This window comes from Mustela lutreola, chromosome 9, assembly GCF_030435805.1.
Source record: "Mustela lutreola isolate mMusLut2 chromosome 9, mMusLut2.pri, whole genome shotgun sequence".
NCBI lineage: Eukaryota > Metazoa > Chordata > Mammalia > Carnivora > Mustelidae > Mustela > Mustela lutreola.
This window is the reverse complement of record NC_081298.1, coordinates 68,975,709-69,000,360: the sequence shown is the minus strand read 5'-3', so window position 1 is coordinate 69,000,360 and position 24,652 is coordinate 68,975,709. Positions and strand designations below refer to the sequence as shown.

Sequence of the window (24,652 nt, the reverse complement as noted above, 5' to 3'; positions counted from 1 at the left end):
ATCAGAGACCAGAGAATTTCTTCTTTAAGTAAATCAGAGAGAAAATAAAATGCTACTGACAGAATGTGGGTTCCCTTCAGGGATAACATTCAGTGTTATTCAGCGATTTCAAGGAAATTGGCAAATTTAGAAAAATATAAACCAGAATCTTAAAAATCAGAGTCTCTCAAAATATTGTAACTTCTACCACATTCATACTTTCCCAGATTTTATATGTGATTATCAAAATCTTCTAATATCCCAGAGATTCTTCCTTGAAAACAATGTCTTTCTAGTCTAAACAGGATGGATTAGGCGGCAGCAGCCACATGGGGCCATTCAACTACCACACTATCAAATTCATTTTACATGACTGAACACTTAGTAGGTATTTGTGTGCACTTTTTTCAAAGAAAACAATGATCATCAGATTCCCAAGGGTACAGCCACAGTTTTTTTTTTTTTAAAATAAGTACCTGATTATGGATAAATATGGAATATTCTTTCACTATAGGGACTCATGTGCCAGTATAACGAAATCATTAAAGATAAAGTGGCAGACTGGAGGGAAAATTTAATACTCAGAATAACAATCACCACTACCGCTACCAAAAAAAAACTTCATGGCTTTTTCAGAATTAAAGCAATGTAACCCAGAAAACACTAAGATTCTGAAGGCAGCTCCCAAATGAGAACAACCTATCTTCTACCCAAGAAATGGGGAAAGGGTAATAATTAAGCAGTCTATTAAAAGTGCTACAGTAAAAAACAATGCGTTCAGTGTTTATTACTGAGTCAACAATTTTTAAATACTCCATATCTACAATCTAAATCAGTGATTCTCAAATGGGAAAAGAGAAAAAAGAAGGTAGTTTAGAGGTACATTCACCAAAATTTTATAAATACATGTGTATCTAAGAAACAAAAATGTTACTTATATTATTTTAGTAATATCATCTATTTTTTAAAAACCTTGATAAAATCTTCTTAACTGGTAGTCATAACCAAATAATCAACTTAAAAACATTCCTTTAGCCAAGAGTACTATCCGAAGGATGTTCTCACCACCGGAATTAAAAGAGTTACAAAAACAAGATAATGACAGTGATGATAGTAACCAGCATCCACTGGACCTCTTCTACCTTTGCTGAACATTTACTACAGGCAGACACAGTAGTAAGCAGCTACACTCACAAGTGCCCTTCTGAGGTAAGTACCGATTTTGTAGGTAAGAAACTGAGAGCGTTTCAATAATTTGCCCAAGGTCATACTGCTAGACACGAATCCAAGAATCCAACACCTAGAGCCTGCATCTATAGGCATATGTGTAAGTGAGAGAGAAAGAAAGACTGGGAGAGTTGATCATTTTACATCTACCTGAAGGGGAACATGGGACCTTAGAACCTAAATCAAATTCCCGTAACAGGACTCGCCTTCTGAAGTTTAGGACCTAAGGTACACCCTGAGTCTTTTTCAGTCACCTTAATTTCCTAGTAATACTGATTATGTTGCAAAGGTGCCACAAATCAGCTATTCGCATTCTAGAACAGGATTTGCTTATAAAATCATGTTAAGATTGAACTGGTTTTATTTTTGTTTTAGATGGGACGGTGAAAAAGAAACCTGAAAAGGAGAAGAGGATTTCACAAACCGGGAACTCTAGTCAGCCATGGAGCAAGAGAAGGAGCCAGAGACTGTGCCAACACCATTTCCATCCTTGCCGACGGTCACTACATTAACGATCGGTGGCAGTGTCACAGCTCCTGCTCCTGCTTTCAAGCCAACCTCTGGCTGAACTCAACAGCTAAGAAGAAAAGATGTGAAATCAATCACATCATCAAGTTTCTAGTAGTTTCCACATGGCACATTCTTCTACAAGTGAAGGACAGTAGTCAAGTTAAACAAATTCAGTTCAGATTCAGCTCAAAAATTAATCCTTTGAAATGAAAAAAAGTGGATCTTTATTTCCACGTCTATAGAAATACAAGCTTCTTTATATGGGGAACAACTTTAACTTTTCATGTTTTAAAACGGTTTATCATTTTTAAAGTATCAACTTGACAAAAAGGCTTTTTTTTTTTTTTTTTTAAATAAAAAAATAAGATGAAAGCTTTTAAAGTTTTAGTAACAAGCTCTGCCCAAAAGGCTGTCTGGATGGACTGGCCCTGCCTGGGGAGTGCTGAGGTAGAATACTGCAAAAAGAGAAACCACCACTTACATACTCAGTCCTAATCAATTAGGAGGACCTCTAAAGACCAGCAAATTTAGGTATTATAGGTAACAGTAAAGGTGCACAATTAGCAACTTCTTCTCAGGGATGTGAAATTATTTTATAAACATGCCAAGTGAGGAATAACATTATTAAAGTCCAAGGAAGAAAAGAGATAGTTAGTTAGTTTTTCCCTTCAAGATTTTCTGCGTGGGTTTTGTTGTATTGGCAACACTGTGGTTTTAACAGTTTTACTGTATTGATTAAAATTCAAATGTAAAGCCCAAGGAGAAACGATGCTTACCTAAATTTAAGAGAGTCATCATCTTTCCCCTTGGGAGCTCATTCCTAAGACCTCGGATTCACAAAAACCCTCCACTGAACAAATGGCCCCCTTCCCAGTCCTCCCCGAAGTCGTCTCTGCAGCCTTCTTGGGTTATCTTCTTAACATTAATTGAAAAACGCTAAATTCCAAACTCCAAACAAACACTGTATTTTATTGCTGTTGGTATTATGAACTATTGAAAAAGTATTAGATTAAGTTTGAAAAATCAATATTATAATCATTTGGTGCACAGTCCCACACATTTAACACTCAATTTAACTCATTTGCTATCTCACACACAACCAACACAATATGCAAGAAACAACTGCTGGGAATTGTTTCAGATGCTCTCTAAAGTATGTTAATTTCCAAAGCAAAATGACTTGTGCTGTGAATTTTAACGCACTTGAAAGCCTGTACTTTCTCTCGTTCTGGAACACAAATTTTGCATGTCTGAAGAGCTGTGATTCATCTTAAGAAAACCCATCTTGTGTTAAATGGAATGGAAACTGGACTAAGTGGTCAAATGACAAGTACATTCATATTCAAGCTGTATTATAAATGCATGTACAGTAATTTACGTCTCTCAGCTACCACAAAAGGCTCTTGATAAGCAGGTAATTTGCTAAATGGACTCCTTTATCCAAGTATTCGAAGGGCGTTACAAGAAAAATCTGCAGAGGCATTAATGTGACGTAAAGGTCAAGCATTGTGACATACCTTTCAAATAATCCCGCCTAACTTGCGTTATGATGAGGAGGCTGTTGGCAGCATCGTTCAGTGTGAAGCCCTTGATGTGGGTCTCAGCGCTAAAAGAAGCAGACATTTAGAAAGGAATTACTGACATGCTTCTGATACGATAATAAATGGTTGAGCACCAAGGTGAAATTATAAAAACTACTGTTCGTATGTTAAAAATATTGCTGCAAAATATCGACCTGGAGACAGCTTTTGTGTTATCCTGTCAATGGTTATAGAAGGATAATTTTTTTTTGCATTCTGACAGATGACAAAGTTGGAAATGAGCAACAAAAGAAACAAAGTACAAGATTTTTTTTAAACAATCGGTTCAGATTCTTGAATGCTGACATATTAGATGATAAAATAACTGCGTGCCCTGCATTGTTCTGCTGTATCCTAAGCTGGATACTTTTTCCTCTTTTCTCTACATTCATCATAATTATAAAATGTAAAACTATTCTTTCAGCAACAAAAATGAACATTTATTTTCAGCACAGTATATTTTAAATATAAACGAAAGCATATTACTAACTAACACCGTATCATTTGGTTGATTAATTTTCAAATTTCTGTCATCTAGCTACATACAGTTTTTAAAGGTGAGCAAGCGTACTGCTGAACTAAAACCATTGTTACCTTAAAATTAAAAATCTCACACAACAATCTTGTCCCAGCCATTTCATTTGAAACAAAACCCTCCAACTCCTTAAAACTCGAGAGCAAAATTCGGTTTACTTATGGCTAAAACCTACATGATTAAAAAACAACCCTAGCCTGAGATGACTTCTGTTCGCTACACTGTTTGCACATGTCCTGTGATGAAATTTCAGCCTCCTTAATGCCCCTAGGGTTCATCTCCCGATTAGGAAATCTCCACAGGTCACAAGGAGCAAAAGCAATTGCCGCCATTTGCCTTATCAAGCTCAGCGATGATCCTTCTGCCAACAACCTCGGCCTGCCGACATGAACATCTAAGCCCACGAGATTGTGAGAAAAGCAGGGTCACTGCTAAATTATTCTCATCAATCCCCAAGAAAATCCTCCAAAGACACTGTGACGTGCCCATTCTCTCAGTCACTTCCAGCCTCAGAAATTCACCCCTGCAGTCCCCAGGCACAGGATTTTCTTACCCCACCCCCTCAACCCAATCCTCTTAATCCCACCAAAGCACCCATTGCTCAGTTTGACTTTTTTTCCTTTGTCCCCATCTGTCAAAGCTCTTAAATCAACAACCCGTGCATGAGACCATAAACGGCATAAAATAAAGGATTTACTTTCTCAATCTTAAGCATGATTAAGTAAACAGAAAACACTATTAAAATTAAACTCACTTAAGTCATCATTACATATATTATACCATATTTACATGTAAATATTACCTAAAATTCATTGAATCCATGCGGTAACAAAACCTCCGTTTTGACTGACACCGAGTGTGAACCGTTCACCTTTTAAAAACCTCAAACACAGAACATTTTCTTTCCATGATCTAAGCTGCCCATTCAATACAAATACAAAAGCGGGAATTAACAGGAGACAGAAACTCTCCCAGTATTCAGTATTATATACTGAACACTCTATCTTATATATGCACAAACTGACCCATCAGAACCAAAATATATTCCAAAATGAAAAAGGAGAAAAACGACAAAAAGTTACTTGCAGAGGTCTCCGTGTTCAACAATAAAAGAAGTTTCTGCTTCTGACCCATACTATGGATGTGACCTTTTATAAGGAAAAAAAATATCTAGTCCAGAGCTGTCAAATTAAACTTTCTGTGGCGATAGGAATATTCATTATCCATGTTGTCCAACAGGGTAGTCGCTGGCCACATGTAGTGACTGTGATGGAGGAATAGAAATCGCAATTTCCTAAAAATACAGTTTAGTGTTATCAGAGATCTAAAAAAATAATCTCCTTTACTGCTCTTCTTCGAATAAGCAGTTCCCCTCCCTCAAAAGAGTTCCCTACATCTAAATTTTGATTTTGAAACATGACGAAATGTAACTAACTCTAAAAATTTAAGAGAGTTGGCTAATCTTTTAAAGGCTGCGGTTACTGTTACTTTTGAGGTTCCATAACTTGGGAGAAAAGTTTAAATATTCTTGTTGATGACACTCTCCTAAGTAAGGGTGCTTCATTTTAACCAACAAATCAGAGACAGTGAAGGTAGAACAAAAACAAAGACTGCGTTCTTTAGTTTACAGAGAAAACTATTGCTCTTAAGACTTAGCAGGTAAAAACACGGACTGAAACAACAAACAGACTGCTCTTCTGGACTGACAGCAGAGGGCCAAAATTTGAGGGGGGTACTGCTACTTGCTATAGTGACTCATGTGGTCATACCATATTACAATAAACGTGGCCACTAAATAAAGCAAAATTCTCTTTTACTCAGAGCACAGATATACAACTGAAGAAGAGATGACCCTGTTAATTAGAAACGTGAACTTCAACTACCAGTTCTGAATTTCTAGCCAAGAGTTACTTTCAAAATAACCCAGTGTAGATCTAACCCAAGATACATTTTTTTAGATTTATTTCTTTGAAGGAGAGGAGAGAGAGAGAGATCGCACACGCAACACCTCAAGCAGCCCCATGCTGAGTGCAGGGCCCAAACGGGGCTTGATCTCAAGACCCTTGAGATCATGACCTGGGCTGAAACCAAGAGTCAGATGATCAACCCACTGAGCCACCCAGGCACTTTACCAAGATACAATTTTTTGTAGTTAGATGTAACATTTTTCTGGTTCAAGGGAAAGCATGTGCATCTAATCCCCAGTGAGGTGCCTATAGGCATGGTAAGGCTTTGCATCCAGGATTTTCGTAGGCCCACCCAGCTACAAGTGAAAGGCAGCCACAAAATACTCCTGGAAGAGTAACATAATTAAGATAGAAGTGCCCTCAAGAGTACAGAAAGGCTTTATGAAGATCTAGAGAAGGAGGGAAAGAAAAATCATGCTACATTTTACACATCGCAGACAGAAGGGGAAATGGAAGCGTTGTGCTTGCAAACATCCAGATCAGTAGCTTTCCCACTTGTGTGAGCAAGATCCACAGTCACACAAAGAAGAAACATTTCATACTACCTCTCAGTGCAAATACCAATACAACTCACAAAACAATCTTTACCATACGAAGTGCTTCGATATTTTCTATTCTATTTTAAAAAATGCTGGTTCTGATCCACTAAAGAGATTCCGTGACCCAAGTGCTGGCTGCAACTGTAGTTTGAAAAACCACCTGTCGGTGAGCCATCCTCAGTGAAAGGTATGCACAATGCAAGAACACTCTAGGGTAAGGCAAGAAAATGTTGAAGCTTCTGTTTTTACATCTTATTATCCTCTGAAAAATTTCTATTTTATGAGTATGTTTTAAAATATACTTAACAGGGACGCCTGGGTGGCTCAGTTGGTTAAGCAGCTGCCTTCGGCTCAGGTCATGATCCCAGCGTCCTGGGATCGAGTCCCACATCGGGCTCCTTGCTCGGCGGGGAGCCTGCTTCTCCCTCTGCCTCTGCCTGCCACTCTGTCTGCCTGTGCTTGCTCTCTCCACCTCTCTCTCTCTGATAAATAAATAAAATCTTTAAAAAAAAAAAAATATATACTTAACATATGCTACTTTGGTACAATTCACTATTAATGGTATCTGATCAAAATGTTTACAACATACAATTATTGAATCACTTGGGTATTAAATGCAGATCCCTGGGCCCCATACCAGATCAAATGAATCAAAACCTTTGGGGTGGGCTGTGAGGAATCTTCTCAAGCTACAAGAGTATGAGGCTCCAGGGGGCGGGGGGAGAAGGAAAGGAAATAAAAGAATGTGTGGCTCTGCATTCTAGGACAAGTCCAATTAAAATGGGGGAAAAAAAAGGTAATCTATATTTTGGGGGAAGTATTTCAGGATCAACCTCAGGATTAAGAATTTAAAAAAAACCTTCCTTCTCTGCTTCTATCCCCTCACTTAATTATACCCAGTTCTCAACACAAGAGGCTCCTCTTTTCTCTGTCCCTGCTCCTCCCAAATCACTGTTGCTTTAGAATGCCTTTGATTACAACAAGTAGTGTTAGGAGAAGGGTTTAGGTAATAATTTCCTGAGAAAAGTAATTTTAGGAAAAACTCCCACCCCCTTGATGACTCCAATGATTACAGATGAAGGAACGCTGTTCAATGTCAAATTTTCCAAGTCACTAATTTAGCATCTCTTGGGTATTTTAGAGATATGTAATTTAATTAGCAACTGAGCAAATACACAAATGAGATACAGAATACATGAAAGACTTATGTTTGAGAAGCCTTAGTGTGACTATTCTTGCTATAGGACATACAAGATGATTCAAGACTATAGGTATACAGACGATGTGCATATGTGTATACATACATGTTGTACTTGTATACAGATGGATCTATACACTCACTGTACATACATATACACTGTCCATGTTTATATGTATTTCCACAGACAAGTACAGTCATATACTTTTTCCAAAATATAATGAAACACAAGCAGTAAATATGGCCCAATGGTGCATAACTTTAACATAACATTGGTATTAAGAGCAGTTCTTCCAGCAAACTGCAAGAATGGTACTTTCTAGTCAGGATTCTAATATTCCAAAAACACTGTGACTTAAAAGCTCTGAAGGTCAAAGTTGAGCCAAGAGAGATCATTTCAGAACTTGTAATACATTAGGAAAAGGCTGACCCTTGCCATTGAAAATAAGGCTACTAACACATCACCAGGACAGGTCTACATCACAGAGGTCACTGCACTCCACTCCATTCTAAGCCTTCTCTGGTATCTCCTTTGGGATAAGACAACAGAATCTATTAACTGACACACCAGGTAGGAAAGCTTTCTTGTTCTGATTAATTTTACTCTCAGGAACTATCCAGAGGAAAAAAAACCCTACCACAACCACCCAACAGATTTTTTTTTTTAATTCAAAATCAAATAAAAAACAACAGAAAGTTAAAAAGAAAAGGCATTTAAAATGTATTGAGCACCTCTATTTTCTCCACTTCACTCTATGTTCTTCAACACCTAAAAGGGACCTTTCTTTTTTTTTTTTTTTTTTTAAAGATTTTATTTATTTATTTGACAGAGGAGAGAGATCACAGTAGGAGAGAGGAAGGGAAGCAGGCCCCCTGCCGAGCAGAGAGAGCCCGATGTGGGACTCGATCCCAGGACCCTGAGATCATGACCTGAGCCGAAGGCAGCGGCTTAACCCACTGAGCCACCCAGGCGCCCTAAAAGGGATCTTTCAAGTAAGTCTTATCATCTTAGCATCCACTCATCATCATAAGAAGAAATGAGGTTCACAGAGGGGATAATTTCTCCAATAGAAACTCAAGTAAGATTCGAATCCCTGCCTAAGTTCAAAGCCCTTCGGCTATTTTCACTTTATCAGGCTCCTTCTACCACAAAAGGCTCAGAGAGCTAGACACTAAGTAAGAAAAAGAGTATGATAAAGGGAAAAATATTATTTTTCAGTATATGGACTTCATAAATGAGTGGAAGCTTTATTAGGGGAAGAAAGTGTACTGCACTGTGGAAGGCCAGTAAAACTTATATTTTTATAGATTAAAAAAAGCCCATAAAATTAGAAAACCAGGGGTGCCTAAGAGGCTCAGATGGTTGAGCATCTGCCTTCGGCTCAGGTCATGATCTCAAGGTTCTAGGATCAAGCCCTATGTCAGGTTCCCTGCTCAGTGGAGAGTCTGCTTCTCCCTCCTCCTCTGCCTCTTCCCCTGCTCATGCTCTAAAAAAAAAAAAATTAGAAAACCATTTCATAGGATTTTTGTATGTAGTTGAGGATAATTAAGCAGCTGCTACTACAACAAATCATTAGGAAAATCCTAATGATAGGTGATACTTTTTTAAATGACAGGTTTAATAAATGGACTAATACTTACAATTCTTTCACTTGCACTGCTTCTATGAAACTATCCTTCTCCAACAGTAATTTTATAAGATTGCTGTAAGTCTCACTGTTGAAAATAATGTTTTGCTTTTGTGCCTTCAGGAAAATAGTATATGCATCTACGAAGGAAAAAAAGCAAAAAATGAGATGATGTTATTCTGTAATGTCAAAAAGAAGGAAAACCCCCTAGAGCAAAGCCTCAAAGCCATATACGTGTTTGTTTTCATGTTCACCCACCACAGCACTCTCCAGAGACACACACACTGACCAAAACAACAGATACAGTCACACTCCTCATCTTGATAAAAACAAAGTCACAGTTTTGAACAATCTACTTAAGCCATGTGGCTGGTACCTGAAAGGACTTCCTTATAAAATTACTTTTCTTTTCTTTCTTTTTTAAGAGAGAGAGAGAGAGAGCAAGCGCACAAGCAGGGACAGACACAGAAGGAGAGGGAGAAGCAGGCTCCCTGGAGAGCAGGGATGGGGAACTCGATGTAGGACTCGATCCCAGGGCTCTAGGATCATGACCTAAGCCGAAGGCAGTGGCTTAACCAACTGAGCCACCCAGGCGCCCCTGAAATTACTTTTTATACTAGCTCTCTAAAGTCAATAAATTATTTTCATGCCAATAAAAATGAGAAGTAGCTCTTCTCAATTTGTCAAAAGATGATACCATTTTCAAAATCAATTGCAAAATGTGTGGTAAAGTCCAAATAAACCACAGGTATAATTTAAATTGAGGGGAGCAAAAGATGCATTTTAAAGCAATCTTTAATCTATAAGTGGGTGGTTACAATGGTTAACATTTCAACACAATAGCATTAAAGTGAATATAGCCTATAATTCTAAAATTAGGAGATCAAATTATTTGGCTACGACAGGACTTATACAAAAACATACAATTTTCAAATATACAGGTATCTAACAAGTAAACTAAGCAACATTTGTTTGACTGATTAACAGTTTTATTTCACTTGTTCACAATAACTGTCAGTGAATGAAAAGATGTTACCAAAAGAGAAGTATCTACACTTTTCAGTCACTTACTTTTCTGAAATAAAATTGCCTGGCTATAAACATCCAACTGAAACTATAATCCACTCTCTGGTGTGTATAAACAAATCACAATAGAGATGGGGCACCGTGAACGATCATGTACGACCTTCGGTGGGTATAAAGCTCAATATAAGAAAATACAATACATGCAACTAGGAGTGAGCAAGATATTAGTGCTCTGAAGAACATTCTGAACTACTTCAGAGGTTTCTGAACAAGCAGATGTTATATCTGTATTCCAAGGTTAGGGCAGTTTGCAAGAGCCCTTCAATTAAACTGAAGTGACAATGTCAGAAACTTACTCTTTCGTGCTAAACTCAGAGAAAACTAGAGAGAAAAGGTATGACATTAATATCTGCATCTTAACCAAGGAGAACAGATAAAATCCATCATTCAGTCGACAATGTTCCCTTTTAAGGAAGCTGAGAAGTCAAATGCAGTGCAATTATAGTCTACTCCCCAACAATCATCGTTTGCTCAATGAAAATATACAGGAGGTACAATTAGAATATTTAAGATTAACAAAATAATCAGGAAATCTTACTAGTTGTTTTCTAAAGTTGTAGTTTAAAGATTAGAGAGTGAGCATGCGTGTGGGCACACACACGTGAGCAAGGGGAGGGGCAGAGAGAGAGGAAGCGGACTATTGAGCGTGGAGCCCAACACATGGCTTGACCTGAGATCCTGCAATCTGTGAGATCACAACCTGAGCTGAAATCCAGAGTCAGACGCTTAACCAATGAGACACAGGCGCCCCTAAAATTACAGTCTTTGTGTGAAATTGCTATGGCTGTTTATTATTCTCTATTAGTTAGAAAAAAGAAAGAAAGAAAGAAAGAGGCAATCACTGTAATGCCCCAAACTCATTTGCCACAGGTTTCTGGTGTGAAAGTCAGTAAGTATACTAAACTATCAGAAATTCGATAAAGTACTAATGTTAACAATCAATTTTCAAACTATTCATGTTTTGCTAGGCATTCAAATCCTGGAATAGACAAAAGACTAGAAACTCTGAAGAACAGGATAAAACCAGTTAAATAAATATAAATTGTATATTAAAGCTAGAATAGGGGTATGTTTATAATAACAAACACTGCATTATATTTATTAACTGATTTTTACTTAAATGAAAATAATTTTTAAAAAGGTGACATATGAAGGGGTACTAGTCTTGCAGCAGTTAACTATACACTAATTTTATATTCCTTTCGATCTAATTAAAATTCCACTATTGGAATAGTACCCATAGTCATAATTTTGTATTTAGGTTTAACATATATATGGTGAAGACTCAAGGATGTATACACTGAATATGCCACAAAGGAAAATGACCCAAAGGATAAAGTCACTATTCATGATTGAGAAAATATAAGAGCTTAGCTTATTCTTTCCTCATATACTTCATGTCAGTGTCACAAAATTCTAATTAAGTCAAGAAATTATGAGGTTCTGTAAATTTCTAAATTGATTCTTTTCTACTGAACAGAGTTCAAAACTGTCAATATTAAAATTTTAAAAAAATCTGCTGCATATTGGTTAAAGTATCATAAAGCATACTTGAAAATCCACACAGTATCGAAGGAATTAAAGATGATGCTAGCATGCTATGGAGAAAAATTAACCAAAGTGAAGGATACAATAGTAAGATATGATTTTGAAAGAGTACAATGAAGTCTAAATAGAAATGTCTATCATGTAATAGGCAAGCTGATACCAGAGGGTTCAAGATGGTCATAAAAATTTTAAAGCACTCATAGTAGTGGTAGGCATGCCACTTCAAGAAAGTCTACCACGAGAGAAAAGGAAGTGCAAGACACAGACCTCATGTCCTGCCTCCAACCCTGAAATAGTGCTTGATCAATTCAACATACACAAGAACGGTGCTTAATTGCCCTAATCATTTTCTGCTTTCAAATAAAAGCGAAATACATAATAAATACATCTGCCAAAAAACACTCATGATCATGCTATTTTCAAAGTATACTTTTTAATAAAATGTATGCCTATTTTAGTTCTTATTATAAGAGATTTCAAATGTACAGAAAAATATAGACCCTTCCATATGCCCATCACCTACATCTAACAACTATTACCATTTTGCCATTCTTGCTTTATCTTTGTTCCTTATGGCTTAGCTATTTTAAAATTTATTATAGATAATCTTGATTTTTTTCCATCTTTTAGTACTTCAGTAAGATCTCAAAAGTTAAGGACACTGTCTGATAGATCTTAACACCACTATTGTATCTAATAAAAATAAGACAGGGGCACCTGGCTGGCTGAGTCAGAAGAGCATGAAACTCCTGATCTCAGGGTCATGAGTTAAAGCCCCATGTTGGGTGCAAAGATTACTAAAAAAAATTATAAGCTTAAAAAAAAAGAGAGAGAGAAATAGTTCCTGAATATTATCTACTACTCAGTTGATGTTTACGTTTTCCCAACTACCCCAAAATGTGTTTGTTAATTTAAACTTTTTTTTTTTTTTAAAGATTCTATTCATTCATTTGACAGACAGAGATCACAAGCAGGCAGAGAGAGAGGAGGAAGAAGGCTCCCGCTGAGCAGAGCCCGATGCAGGGCTCAATCCCAGGACCCCGAGATCATGACCCGAGCCGAAGGCAGAGGCCTTAACCCACTGAGCCACCCCGGCACCCCACATTAAAGAACCAAAGAAAATAATTAATACATGTAAGTTCCATCTCCATCCTAGAGCACTACTAATTTGTTAGAAGGACTTAGATCCCCTGTTGCTATTAGAAGCATACAGATTTACCTTTGCTTCTCTTTTGTTGGCAGGCATTCAACAGATCTTTCTGGATATTACTTTCTGTATGTGAGGGTGATGAAAAATTCAGGGAGTGCTTTTCATCTTCATACCACAACTGGAAGAAAGAAGTATTCAGTTAAACAAAACCTGGTATACAGAGTGATCTTTTTAGAATGAAACTGGGCTAATTATGCCCTACAGTTATACTGACAACAAAACCTGTTAGGTTTACAGTTAAAAAAAAATTACCTCGGGTACGTCAAACGGAACCTCTTGATTACTGTTTCTAAGGATTTCTGCTAATAATCTTAATGTCTTTGCACGTGGAATAATATTTTCTTCTTGCATTTTATTCCACACAGCATCAGCTTTTTGCCAGTCACCATTTACTTCTGCAAAATTTTGAATAAGCAGAAATTAATGAACATACTAAGTACAATTCTTAAAAATGTTTAGAATATTTTCCCTATTTAATGTTAAAGTAAGCATTATTCCAAATATTGCCTCCAGGGAAAAGAACAGGATGATTGTGGACCCAAGGCAAAAAGACTTCCTTCTGTATGTCTTTAGAGTTTTCAACAATGGAAATTCCTTACCTAATAAAAAACAACAACCCCCATCCCACTTTACTACACACTTTGATGTGAATAAAAAGTCTGTCTTTCTAAGGTAACCTGAGAAACCCACTGCTGAAATCAGAATCAGAAATAGGTAACAATTCAACTATGCCCGTGAGATTTTGGAAAGATAATGTGTACATGTATATAGTGTAATACACAGCTGGAGGTCTGAAGTGATTCAAAGTGCACAAATGTATGATTTTCTTCAAAAGTGTCAAATCAACAAATCCCTTTCACTTAATAGAATAGGGAGAATTCTGTCTCTTCTGCTGACTTGAAGAATGTCTATGATATTATGTGATAGATTTTTTTATCCCACTAATGCCATCAGACTAAGTATTATAGGGCAAGGAAATAGGCAGACTCCTTCACATTGAAAAACTGAGTTCCTGTTATGTGTAACCTAATCTTCACAAATAGCAAAAACTTAATAATCAAGACTTAATTTTTAAACATTCTAACAGGTTTTGAAAAGAGAAACGGTCAAGTCATTTAATATAATAAACTTACGCTTGTGAAAAACCAGACCAATATATTAAAAATATCATGACACTAATTAAGTTCAGTGAAAGTATTACACACAAAGAAATACTATTTCAACTGTGGTTTTTGAAATTTTCATATATGAATAATGAGTATCTTCATTCTGTATAGTCAACTCTAGGAAGGGGGCTGTTTCAGAGCACAAATGTTCTAAAAAACATACATAAATATGTTTCTCAAAAATAGCAAAATACTGAAAGTGATGGGATTTTCCTAGATTCCCCCACACCTGTCCAACTGAAAAGCTACTTTTTTTTGGTAACCAATGACTCCTGGAAGTAAAAAACTCAAAAGAACAAAAACAAAACACACTTATGCTCCATCAGAAACCTACAACAAGGGGCGCCTGAGTGGCTCAGTCATTAAGCATCTGCCTTCGGTTCAGGTCATGATCCCAGGGTCCTAGAATTGAGCCCCACATCAGGGGGAGTCTGCTTCTCCCTCCCCCACTCCCCCTGCTTATATTCCCCCTCTCGCAGTCTCTCTATCAAATAAATAAATAAAATCTTTAAAAAAAAAAAAAAAACCTACAACAAAGAAAAAGGTAATAGTAAGAAAATTTCCCCAGGTCATACACAGATTGTAATGATTTTCTACATACTTTGGTAATAAAAGCAGTCCCATATAAAACCCTTAAATTTACAATCTCTTTTCCCAAAACAAGACTCTCATAAGCTAATTATGCTTTTCCTTCATTAAAATGTTCTCATGTAATATAAAATTCAAAAGTAACTTCTCAAGTATGTGAGTATATAAAACTAACTGGACTAAACAAATGAAAAACAAAACCCCAAGTTCCAGTATCTTTAACTCTACAGAAGAGAAAAGGTGGAACATTCTGTCCCCTGCCAAAAGGTATACCTGTGGATTGTGGAAGACATAGTTAGGGAAGGTTTCCAAGAACTGGTAACAGCACCGCTAAGGTGGTTTTTACAGAGATTCATTTTTAAGATAACATGAACACTGAAGAGAAGATGGATGGAAGATGGACAACTCTGTCTTCAACTATAGGAACTCTATGAAAGTAATTTTCTTCTTCTAAAAAAGGCACACATATATGAAAGCTTCCACTTTAGGAGGACAAAGATATTACAGAGATGCAGCTTTAATTAAAATGGACTAGCAACTTAAAAAAAAAATCTCAGAGTGCCTGGGTGGCTCGGTCAGTTAAATGTCTGCCTTTGGCTCAAGTCATGAGCCCAAGGTCCTGGGACAGTGCCCTGGATCAGGCTCTCTGCTTAGCAGGGAGCCTGCTTCTCCCTCTTCCCCCCATGCCCAATGCTCTCTTTCTCTCAAATGAATAAATAAAATCTTTAAAAAAAAAAAAAAAAAAAAAGAAATAAAGAAAGAAAGAATGAGCTCATAAAAAGTTCTACCAGGCCAAACATTTTCTCAGGTATTCACAATCCAAAATACAAATTTTTCAAGTACAATAGGACCACATTTCATATATTATCCCATATCATATGTTCCTTTTCAAATAAAATGGAGTCCATGGTGCTTTAATAAATTATTTAACTTCTTCAAATAATGGTCCAAGGGGAAAACGGAAAGAGGGGGCCACAAAGGAGAGGCTGGTTGAGAAAGGGGAGGATCAGGGTCATCACAACCACATTATCAACTTACAGCACCACAAAGGCATGAAGTATACAACCTGGGTTATAAAGTATACTTCATGATAATAATTCCTGACTTCCAGCCTTACAAGAGGCCACCCTCACCTTACAGGGATCTTCAGACTACTGGCTCAAACACAGAGCAAGAAAACTGAAGAAGGTGTCCAATACAGCCAAGAAAGGGGATGAAGGAGAAAAAAATGGTAATAAACCTCAAAGACTATTTATTCCTAAATGAAATTTTAAGATGAACCTACGGGTTGTTTTCTTTTCTTTCTTTTTAAAGAAAGCATCAGCAAAAGGTCATCTATATAGGAAAAAGAGGTTTGTGAGGCTGGCTACCTCCACCTTCCCTAGACTACCCCTGCTCCTCGTACATCCTTCCAGTTTTTTTTTTTCCACTCCATATTCTTAATCTTGGTTATAGGCCTAACTGCACAAAGCACTACCCTATCTGCTGCGTCCTCCCCAATATCTAGCATAGTTAGGGATTATGGTCCTCTGTGGGGACTACTTTAACTGCTAAGACTCATTTGGATACATTCAGGGTTTTTCTTTTTTTCTGAAGTTGGTATAAAATTAGAATTTAAGCATGAAATAGTTCCTCAAAATAAAGGGGTGGGGAAGGACAAGAATTAGCACTTGAATAATACAGGTTATAACCCACCAATTAAGGACTACACTCCTAAAACCTAAGTTTGCTAACTGCGTATATTCAATAACAACCTCAGTATTGTGTGCCAGAATTTAACCATTAAACCAAAGAACTGAATTTCAAGAATTTTAAGAGTTTTAAAAATTACATAGCAAAGTGTGCATTTCAATGCAACCAACAACTGAAATATAAATTTTACAGCAAGTCTTATTTATACCATTAACATAGAAGATAACTTTTTTTTCTTAAAGATTTTATTTATTTGACAGAGAAAACACAAGCAGGCAGAGAGGCAGGCAGAGGGAGAGGGAGAAGCAGACTCCCCACCAAGCAGAGAGCCCCGATTTAGGACTCAATCCCAAGACCCTAGGATCATGACCTGAGCCAAAGGCAGATGCTTAACTGACTGAGTTGCCCAGGTGTCCCAAAGATAAAGCTTCTAATGATAATAAATACAAATTCAAAAAGACAAATGAATTAAGTTATTCACTGCTGTCTATGTTTGGTGAAGGTAAATTTCCCATGAGAAAAACAAAATAATCTGATCAAATGTCTGGGGGAGTGGAAGGATGAAGGGATGAAGAGAGGGTGGGGCAAGAGGAAGAAAGGAAGAAGGAAGGAAGGAAGGTAGGTTAGTTACTGACTTGTCTAAGAGTTGCTCTTCTCCACCCAAATACCCTAAAAGAGACTGCAAAGTTCCCAGATGTATAAACTGGAACTGACATACTAGAACACTGTTTGGTAATAAAGATCAAGTGTTTCGGAACACAAATACAAATCCAGCCTAAGGAAACAACTATGGGCGTGAACAAAGATTAAGGCACAAAGATAGCACAAATACAGCACTGTTTTATAATGTGTAAAATGAATTTCTAGTCACATGTCTAGCATAAGGAGATTGGCTGGATAAATTCTAGTACAGCCATGCAACGTAGTCATTTATAGGTAAGAAAATGTTTATAATATAAATTCAGTCAAAACTATATTAGAATATAATCACATTTTAAAAAACTGTTTAGCAATGAGTCTGTGTATCAATATGCATTTTTCTGGAAAAAGATTTTTTTTTTAAGATTTTATTTATTCATTTGACAGAGAGATACAACAAGAGAGGGAATAAGAGCGGGGGCAAACGAAGAGGGAGAAGCAGACACTCTGCCAAGCAGGGAGCCTGATGTGGGGCTCCATCCCAGGATCCCAGGATCCCAGGATCATGATCTAAGCTGAAGGCAGAGCATAATGACTGAGCCACCCAGGCACGCCTGGAAAAAGATCTTATACACATGAATAAACATGGTAGTGATTATGTGATGTATCGGAGTGACTGGTAAGTCTACCAGAGGACTTAAATAAAAAGAAAAAATTAGGGGCGCCTGGGTGCTCAGTGGATTAAAACCTCTGCCTCAGCTCAGGTCATGATCTCAGGGCCCTGGGATCCAGCCCTGTATCTCTCTGCTCAGTGGGGAACCTGCTTCCCCCTCTCCCTTTGCCTGCCTCTCTGCCTACTTGTGATCTCTCTCTCTGTCAAATAAATAAATTAAATCCTTAAAAAAGAAAGAAAGAAATAAAGAAAGAGGAAAAGAAAAAAAAAAATTGGTCTCTCCTCGAAAAGTTCTATTAAATTCTGTGGCCCTGATGAAGATTTTTCTTACCTTTTCATTACTGCAGTAAGACTGCCAGAAACTATGAAACTTGTCTGGTGTCTAGTGATACAATAAAACAATCTGTGATAAAATTCAATCTGGCCTCTACTTAAAACTCTGTTGAAGACCACACATTTGACAATCACTAGACCTTCCCAATATTCCTTTCTTGCACCTGCCTTCAACAGAATTAATGTCTGAAGATGAAAACATGACGAACAGTCAGATTACTTACTATACAATTTTAGTAGACTGTAGTACAGCTGGTCTCTATCACATTCAAACAACTTCTGTGTCAGCTCCACTAATTTTTCTAGAACTTCAACCTTAAAAATAAGATTAACAGATGGATCTAGAATGTGTAAAGGACATATTTTATAGCTGACAAATCTCAGTTTAATAATCCTTCCACCAAGCTTTACCCAAAGGGCAGATTAACTTCACTTCAAAAGTTAAAGAGCCGAGCACACCAATGTGAATGGACTTACTGCCACTGAAGTGAACACTTACAAATGGTTAAAATGATAAATTTTATGTTATATATGTAGTTTACCACAATTAAAAATGACTTTTTTTTAAGCTAAAAAGCTGAAGAAGGACTCTGTAGTCAAGAACAAAACATGAACAATCATCTGGCTGAGGAAACCTCATGAAGATACATTCTGAGAATTCAAAGACACTGCTGGAAAAAGATCCAGTGAATACACTCTCCAGTTAATAAGAACACTCCTACACCCAAGTGTTATACTCCTCTTCCCCTGTGGCTTCCACTTGGCGGGATATGAAAAGATATCTGCACTGGAGGAGACGTAAAGTAGAAATTCCACTGGGCTACCCTAAGTGACTCCTCTGGTCACTGAGGACTGAGGCAGATTTAAATTGCAAAAGAAACAAGGTTAGCCTGCTCAAGCCAACAACTTAGGATAAAGCAGGCTAAAATCTTCAGGGCCCAAATTAAAAATTTTAGGGATTCTACTGCACCTCAGGAACAAGAATTAAGCTACTACTTATTTGGAAAACCACCAAAGATAATGCTGCTTCCATTAATAATGCTCTATGTCCCAAAATCCCCGAATGCTCATACGACATGTAGGAAGGACACTTGCTTTCTACTCACAGTTTTAGGTGGTCGAGACCAGAAATTAAACACAAACCTGATTACTTGAAATACATCTTTCACAAAACCACTGAAGTCTTGTGGATCGAGCTCTAATGCCTGGAGTCTATAAAATAAAATCATCAGAGAACGTGTGAGGTAAGGCTCAGCTAAATGTGAATTTTCCCTCAAAGACAATAGTTTTCATCTAATCCACTGCCTCCTTCCTAAACAAATATAAAAAAAGAAACCTATAACTTAATACCAGTTACCAAAGACTTTTAGGATTAAAACAGAGCATAAATAGGAACCTATATTTAACCAGTATCTAGAATATTTGGGTTATGTCAAAATATTGCTTTGCAGGTCAATTTTCATTCAACAGATCTTTAAACATTAAGATGGTTAAACTTTCTTTACTATACAAAGGAACCTTGACTCAGTGTACTAAATCAATTCTAAAAGATGTCAAATTAAACACACACACACTTCAGAGATCCCAATGGATTCAGGAAGCAAAAATTAATGTACACATACTTATGAACCATCATCACAACAATAAACCAATGGCTTTCACTTTTAAAAGTATTGTGACGGCCACAAATGTTTGCCTATTATCTAAAACTAAATGTGTAGAGAGCGAGGTACTTAAGCAAGCTAAGTACTTAAAATTAGTTCATAGTCTTGGTTTATTTCAATTACTGAGATATATGTTATATCCTCAATCAGAAATTACTAGGGTTTAGTCAATAACTCTGGTGGCAAAGCAGTTCTTTTTTAATTTTGGATACTGGAATAAAAGGCAAACTAATTCACACATAATTCTAAGGATTTGTCACTCTAACTACAATATTCTCATCATGTCTAAGAGGGTTTCCCCATTAAATAGTACATTTCAATCACAGCATTATGATAAGAAAACTACATACTCATTAGCCCTGGCTGCTCCAGCTTAGAGGAGGTACCTCCACTGATTTCTCCGCTCAGCTTTGTTGACTAAACCACGGATCCCTCAAATCTGATCTCTTATTTAGAAGTCCTCATGATTTTTTATTCCTTCAAGTAATACTGTACAATGTTAAATTAAGAACTGAAGCAGACAGTAACATCTCAGAGCTCTGGTAGGATGACAGAGAAACAGGCACAGCAGAAGTTGTAAAAGTATTCTCATTCTGACTGTGCAAGTATATGCATTCTGGGATAGAAGAAAGAAATGCTGAATAGATCAACTGCTGAAATATATTCTCAAATACATTAATATTTACATCTCCACACAATTTCTACTCAAGGATTTTCTCACATTACCTCTTTGATTTCATAGGCATTACTCTGAAAATGAAACCAATAAAAATGAAACCAAATGAAATCAAATGTATACAAAAAGCCCTTCCAAAAATACTAGACTATCCTCTTTAGAAGAAGGCAAAATCCAAGGCATACAATCAATTATAGCTTCAACTGACTGCTGATGCAAAACCAATGATCTTAATAGCACAACTTTTATGTTTGTAAACGCTTCTTTTTGGTGGCTGATTAATCTGCTTGTCACGAGCAGGACAGCTGACTTTATAGAGCAGATAGTCCTAGGTTTCATTTTGAAATTGAGAACTGTTTTCACATTGTAAATCTCTATCATCAAAAGAACATCTAGGTCAGATTAACTAAATCTCCTAGGCTTCTATAATAGTCTACATTTCTGTATCTCTTAACATCTTACTGAATTTTAAACACAAGTTGAAAGCAAAAATAGAAAATATAATAAAACTTTGGAGAACAGAATTCTAATTGGGATGTTATATATATCAAAAACCAATTAATTAGAACAGTTTAATTAAAACAATAAACTTACCTAACTTTTTCTGTTTTTGCTACATACAGTCTAATTAATGAACACTGAGAATAAATTAATTACTCTAATAAAACATCTGGCAAGTTTGTTTCCACCGAGGTTACTGTGCTCTAAAATATTCTTTGTGAAGTTCCAATTTAGCACCAGGTTCACTTGTATAAGAATAACAGTAATGCAAAATACAAAATAATTTCTATTTGTTACATTACTCTGATGTAAATTTGTTGTTACCATAATAGGCTTCAATATATACTAGTAAAAAGACCTATCAGGTAATTATTATCTTTAAAGTGGAAAGAAATGAAGATTCTTCAGAAAGAAAAACCACCTTAAATTTGACCCAAACAGAAGTTTTTACCTGTTTGATTTTTCCTGCTGTTAGTGTTAGAAACATGAAATGGAAAACAAATGAACAACTATCCCAGCCTCATATCCTCTATTCAACATAGCGGGGAAAAAAATGAAGTGCATGAGAGGTAGTGGACAAGTAAAAACAAGAACCCAACTATTTATCTTTATAGCTAGAATAGCAAGGGGAGAAAAAAGTATCATGGAACTTGTTAAATCTTTCAATTATCTGTCTTTTTCTCTAAAATCTTCAGGGATGGGGTGACTGGGTGGCGCAGTAAGTTAAGTGTCCAACTCTTGGTTTCAGTTCGGGTTGTGATCTCAGGGTCAGGAGATCAAGCCCCACATCAGGCTTCACTTAGCATGGAGTCCGCTTGAGACTCTCTCTCCCCTCCTCTGACCCTCCCACTATGTGTGCATGCTCTTTCTCTCAAATAAAAGGACATCTTAAAAAAAAATCTTTGGAGACAGACTTAAAGACCATGTCTAGAATAAGGAGGAAAATATGATTGAGCAAACATGACCCACTTAACCACATGTTACCGGAGATATTAATAAGTAAACTAACTCATGGGTATGAACTGACACGAGAACTGACATCTCTTGAAATTTGGGAGGTCAGGGGAAAAAATATCTCTAAAAATCCTTCTGTATCTATAAGATCCATTCTGGCTTATTAAAGAAGGCAAATTAAGATGAGACCTTGCATGTGATCTAGCAAAGAGCAAAGGTAAAAGCCACAAAGACTGTCACTATAATCCAAACTTTTGGTCCTAAACACAAAACCATAAAAAGAGTTTTGCCCCTGAGTAGACTCTGGCTACCATATAATGGAAGGGTAACAGCAGATAAGAGGAGAAAAAAAAAATCAAGAAAGAATAATTCTGAAAAAGGGTAAGTTCTTTTGGTGGTTCAGATACTGAGGGGTCAGGGGATCATGGAGATTATACTGCAATGTATATACAAATGCATCAAACCAAAACACTGCATACTTTAAACTTGCACGATGCTATAACTTATCTCAATTTTTTTTTTTAAGATTTAATTTATTTGAGAAAGAGACAATGAGAGAGAGCATGAGTGAGGAGAAGGTCAGAGGGAGAAGCAGACTCCCCGTGGAGCTGGGAGCCAGATGTGGGACTGGATCCGAGAACTCTAGGATCATGACCTGAGCTGAAGGCAGTCATCCAACCAACTGAGCCACCCAGGCGTCCCACTTATCTCAATTTTTAAAAAAGATTTTATTTATTTGAAATAGAAAGTGCGCATAGTTTATGCCCGTACGAGTGGGGTGAAGGGCAGAGGGAAGAAGACACCCTGCTGAGCAGAGAGCCCAATGCTGGGCTTAATGCCAGGACCCCAGGATCCCGACTCGAGCTAAAGGCAGGTGCTTAATTGACTGAGTCACCCAGGCACCTCCATCTTATCTCAATTTTAAAAAGACAGCGAGATCACAGAGGTAAGAATGAAGAACAAAAAGAAAAAGTGAAATCAGGACCCAATTTCAAATTCCATGACTACCACTAACTAAACAAACTCCATACTAATACTCTGAACTAAAGATTCCTGCTTTAATTACTTCTCAGAGTTGTTTTGTGAGCCTCATATAAAACTGTACATGAAAATTAATTGAAAGTGTAAAAGTGTAACTAATATTACTTATATTGTTTAGCTTGTAATCTAAATTTGAACCTCAAAGGAAAAGGCTGAAATGAGAAATGCTAACCAAAATTAAAGCAGACTCTGTGTTTCTACCTAGAAAACTCAGCAGCCCCTGGCACATGGCAGGCATGAAGTTTGTGATCACTGAACTGCTCAAAGGGATAAGAATAAACATAAGTATTTCTTTACAGAAACCTTTAGTGTAGTTATTTAACCTTTCAAATAATAATTTAACTTTTCTCATACTTGTATGTAACACCCCTCCCTGGACTTAATGTCCTGTCTTAAAACACAAAATGAAGTACCCAAACAATATTAATTCATTAAATGACCTTGCAATACTTCCATCCTGGGAGGTGACTTAAGTACCTTAAAAAATACTTTACTGGGGCGCCTGGGTGCCTCAGTGGGTTAAGCCGCTGCCTTCGGCTCAGGTCATGATCTCAGGGTCCTGGGATCGAGTCCCGCATCGGGCTCTCTGCTCGGAAGGGAGCCTGCTTCCCTCTCTCTCTCTCTCTGCCTGCCTCTCCATCTACTTGTGAGTTCTCTCTGTCAAATAAATAAATAAAATCTTTAAAAAAAAAAAAAAAACTTTACTGATGGGGCGCCTGGGTGGCTCAGTCTTAGTTAAGCATCTGCCTTCAGCTCAGGTCATGATTCCAGAGTCCTGGGATCAAGACCTGCATTGGGCTCCCTGTCTAGCAGGAAGCCTGCTTCTCCCTCTCCCACTCCGTCTGCTTGTATCCTCTCTCTCGTCATCTCTCTCTGTGTCAAATAAATAAATAAAATCTTAAAAAAAAAAAACAAAACCTGACTGAAAAAATGAAGTCCTTTCTTAGTGAGAAAATACCATCTTAATATATGCCAACAAACTGGACAACCAAGAAGAAACAGATAAATTCCTAGAAACATTTAACTTTCCAAAACTGAATCAGGAAGAAATAAAAAATTTGAAAAGATCAGTTGCTAGCAATGAAACTAAATCAGTAATCAAAGTCCTCCCAAAAAAGAAAAGTTCAGGACCAGCTTTACAGATGAATTCTACCACACCTTTAAAGAGGAATGAACACCTATTCTTCGCAAACTATTCAAAAAAACAGAAGAGAAAGGAAGACTTCCAAATTCATTCTATGAGACCAGAATTACCATGATTAAGGGGGGAAAAAAATGAATTAATGAAAGGAAAAAAGAAAAGATCATCTTATTTTATCATAACTTCTAGCAGAAGAGCAAGGGAGGCCTGGGCTTTAGACCAAATCTGCTATGATGACCACAGAAGAGGTATCACTTATAAGGATAGAACAAAATTTCTGTATTTATGCGTCAGGGGCTTTAACAGTAATGCATTTCACTTACTTCTAAGAAATAATCCTAAGTAAATCATCTGAAAACCAAATATACCTATACCTATACCTATAGATTAAGATGTGCATTATGATGATTTCTTTTAAAAGTAAATAATTTTCTCAGAAGACAAATGGGCAAATGAACTTTAGTTCACTCACACTATGGGGTGACGTGGTCATTAAAAATAATGATCAGAAGAGTTCTTAATTACGCATGCGTCGAATGCAGAAACAGTGATGTAGGATAAAACTATGGTTCTATGA

At 36.9% G+C, this 24,652-nt stretch overlaps 1 protein-coding gene across 1 annotated transcript in view; it reads right to left on the bottom strand.

Moving 5' to 3' along the window:
• LRPPRC (leucine rich pentatricopeptide repeat containing) overlaps window positions 1-24,652 on the bottom strand; it is a 105,076-nt gene that overhangs the window by 11,580 nt on the left and 68,844 nt on the right. Inside the window, exons 26-31 of the mRNA XM_059134604.1 lie at window positions 19,242-19,310; window positions 18,323-18,413; window positions 13,260-13,402; window positions 13,017-13,125; window positions 9,177-9,303; window positions 3,234-3,322 (exon numbers count right to left, since the gene is read on the bottom strand). Of these exons, the coding sequence (XP_058990587.1) occupies window positions 3,234-3,322; window positions 9,177-9,303; window positions 13,017-13,125; window positions 13,260-13,402; window positions 18,323-18,413; window positions 19,242-19,310 (628 nt within the window). The remainder of the gene's footprint in view (window positions 1-3,233; window positions 3,323-9,176; window positions 9,304-13,016; window positions 13,126-13,259; window positions 13,403-18,322; window positions 18,414-19,241; window positions 19,311-24,652) is intronic.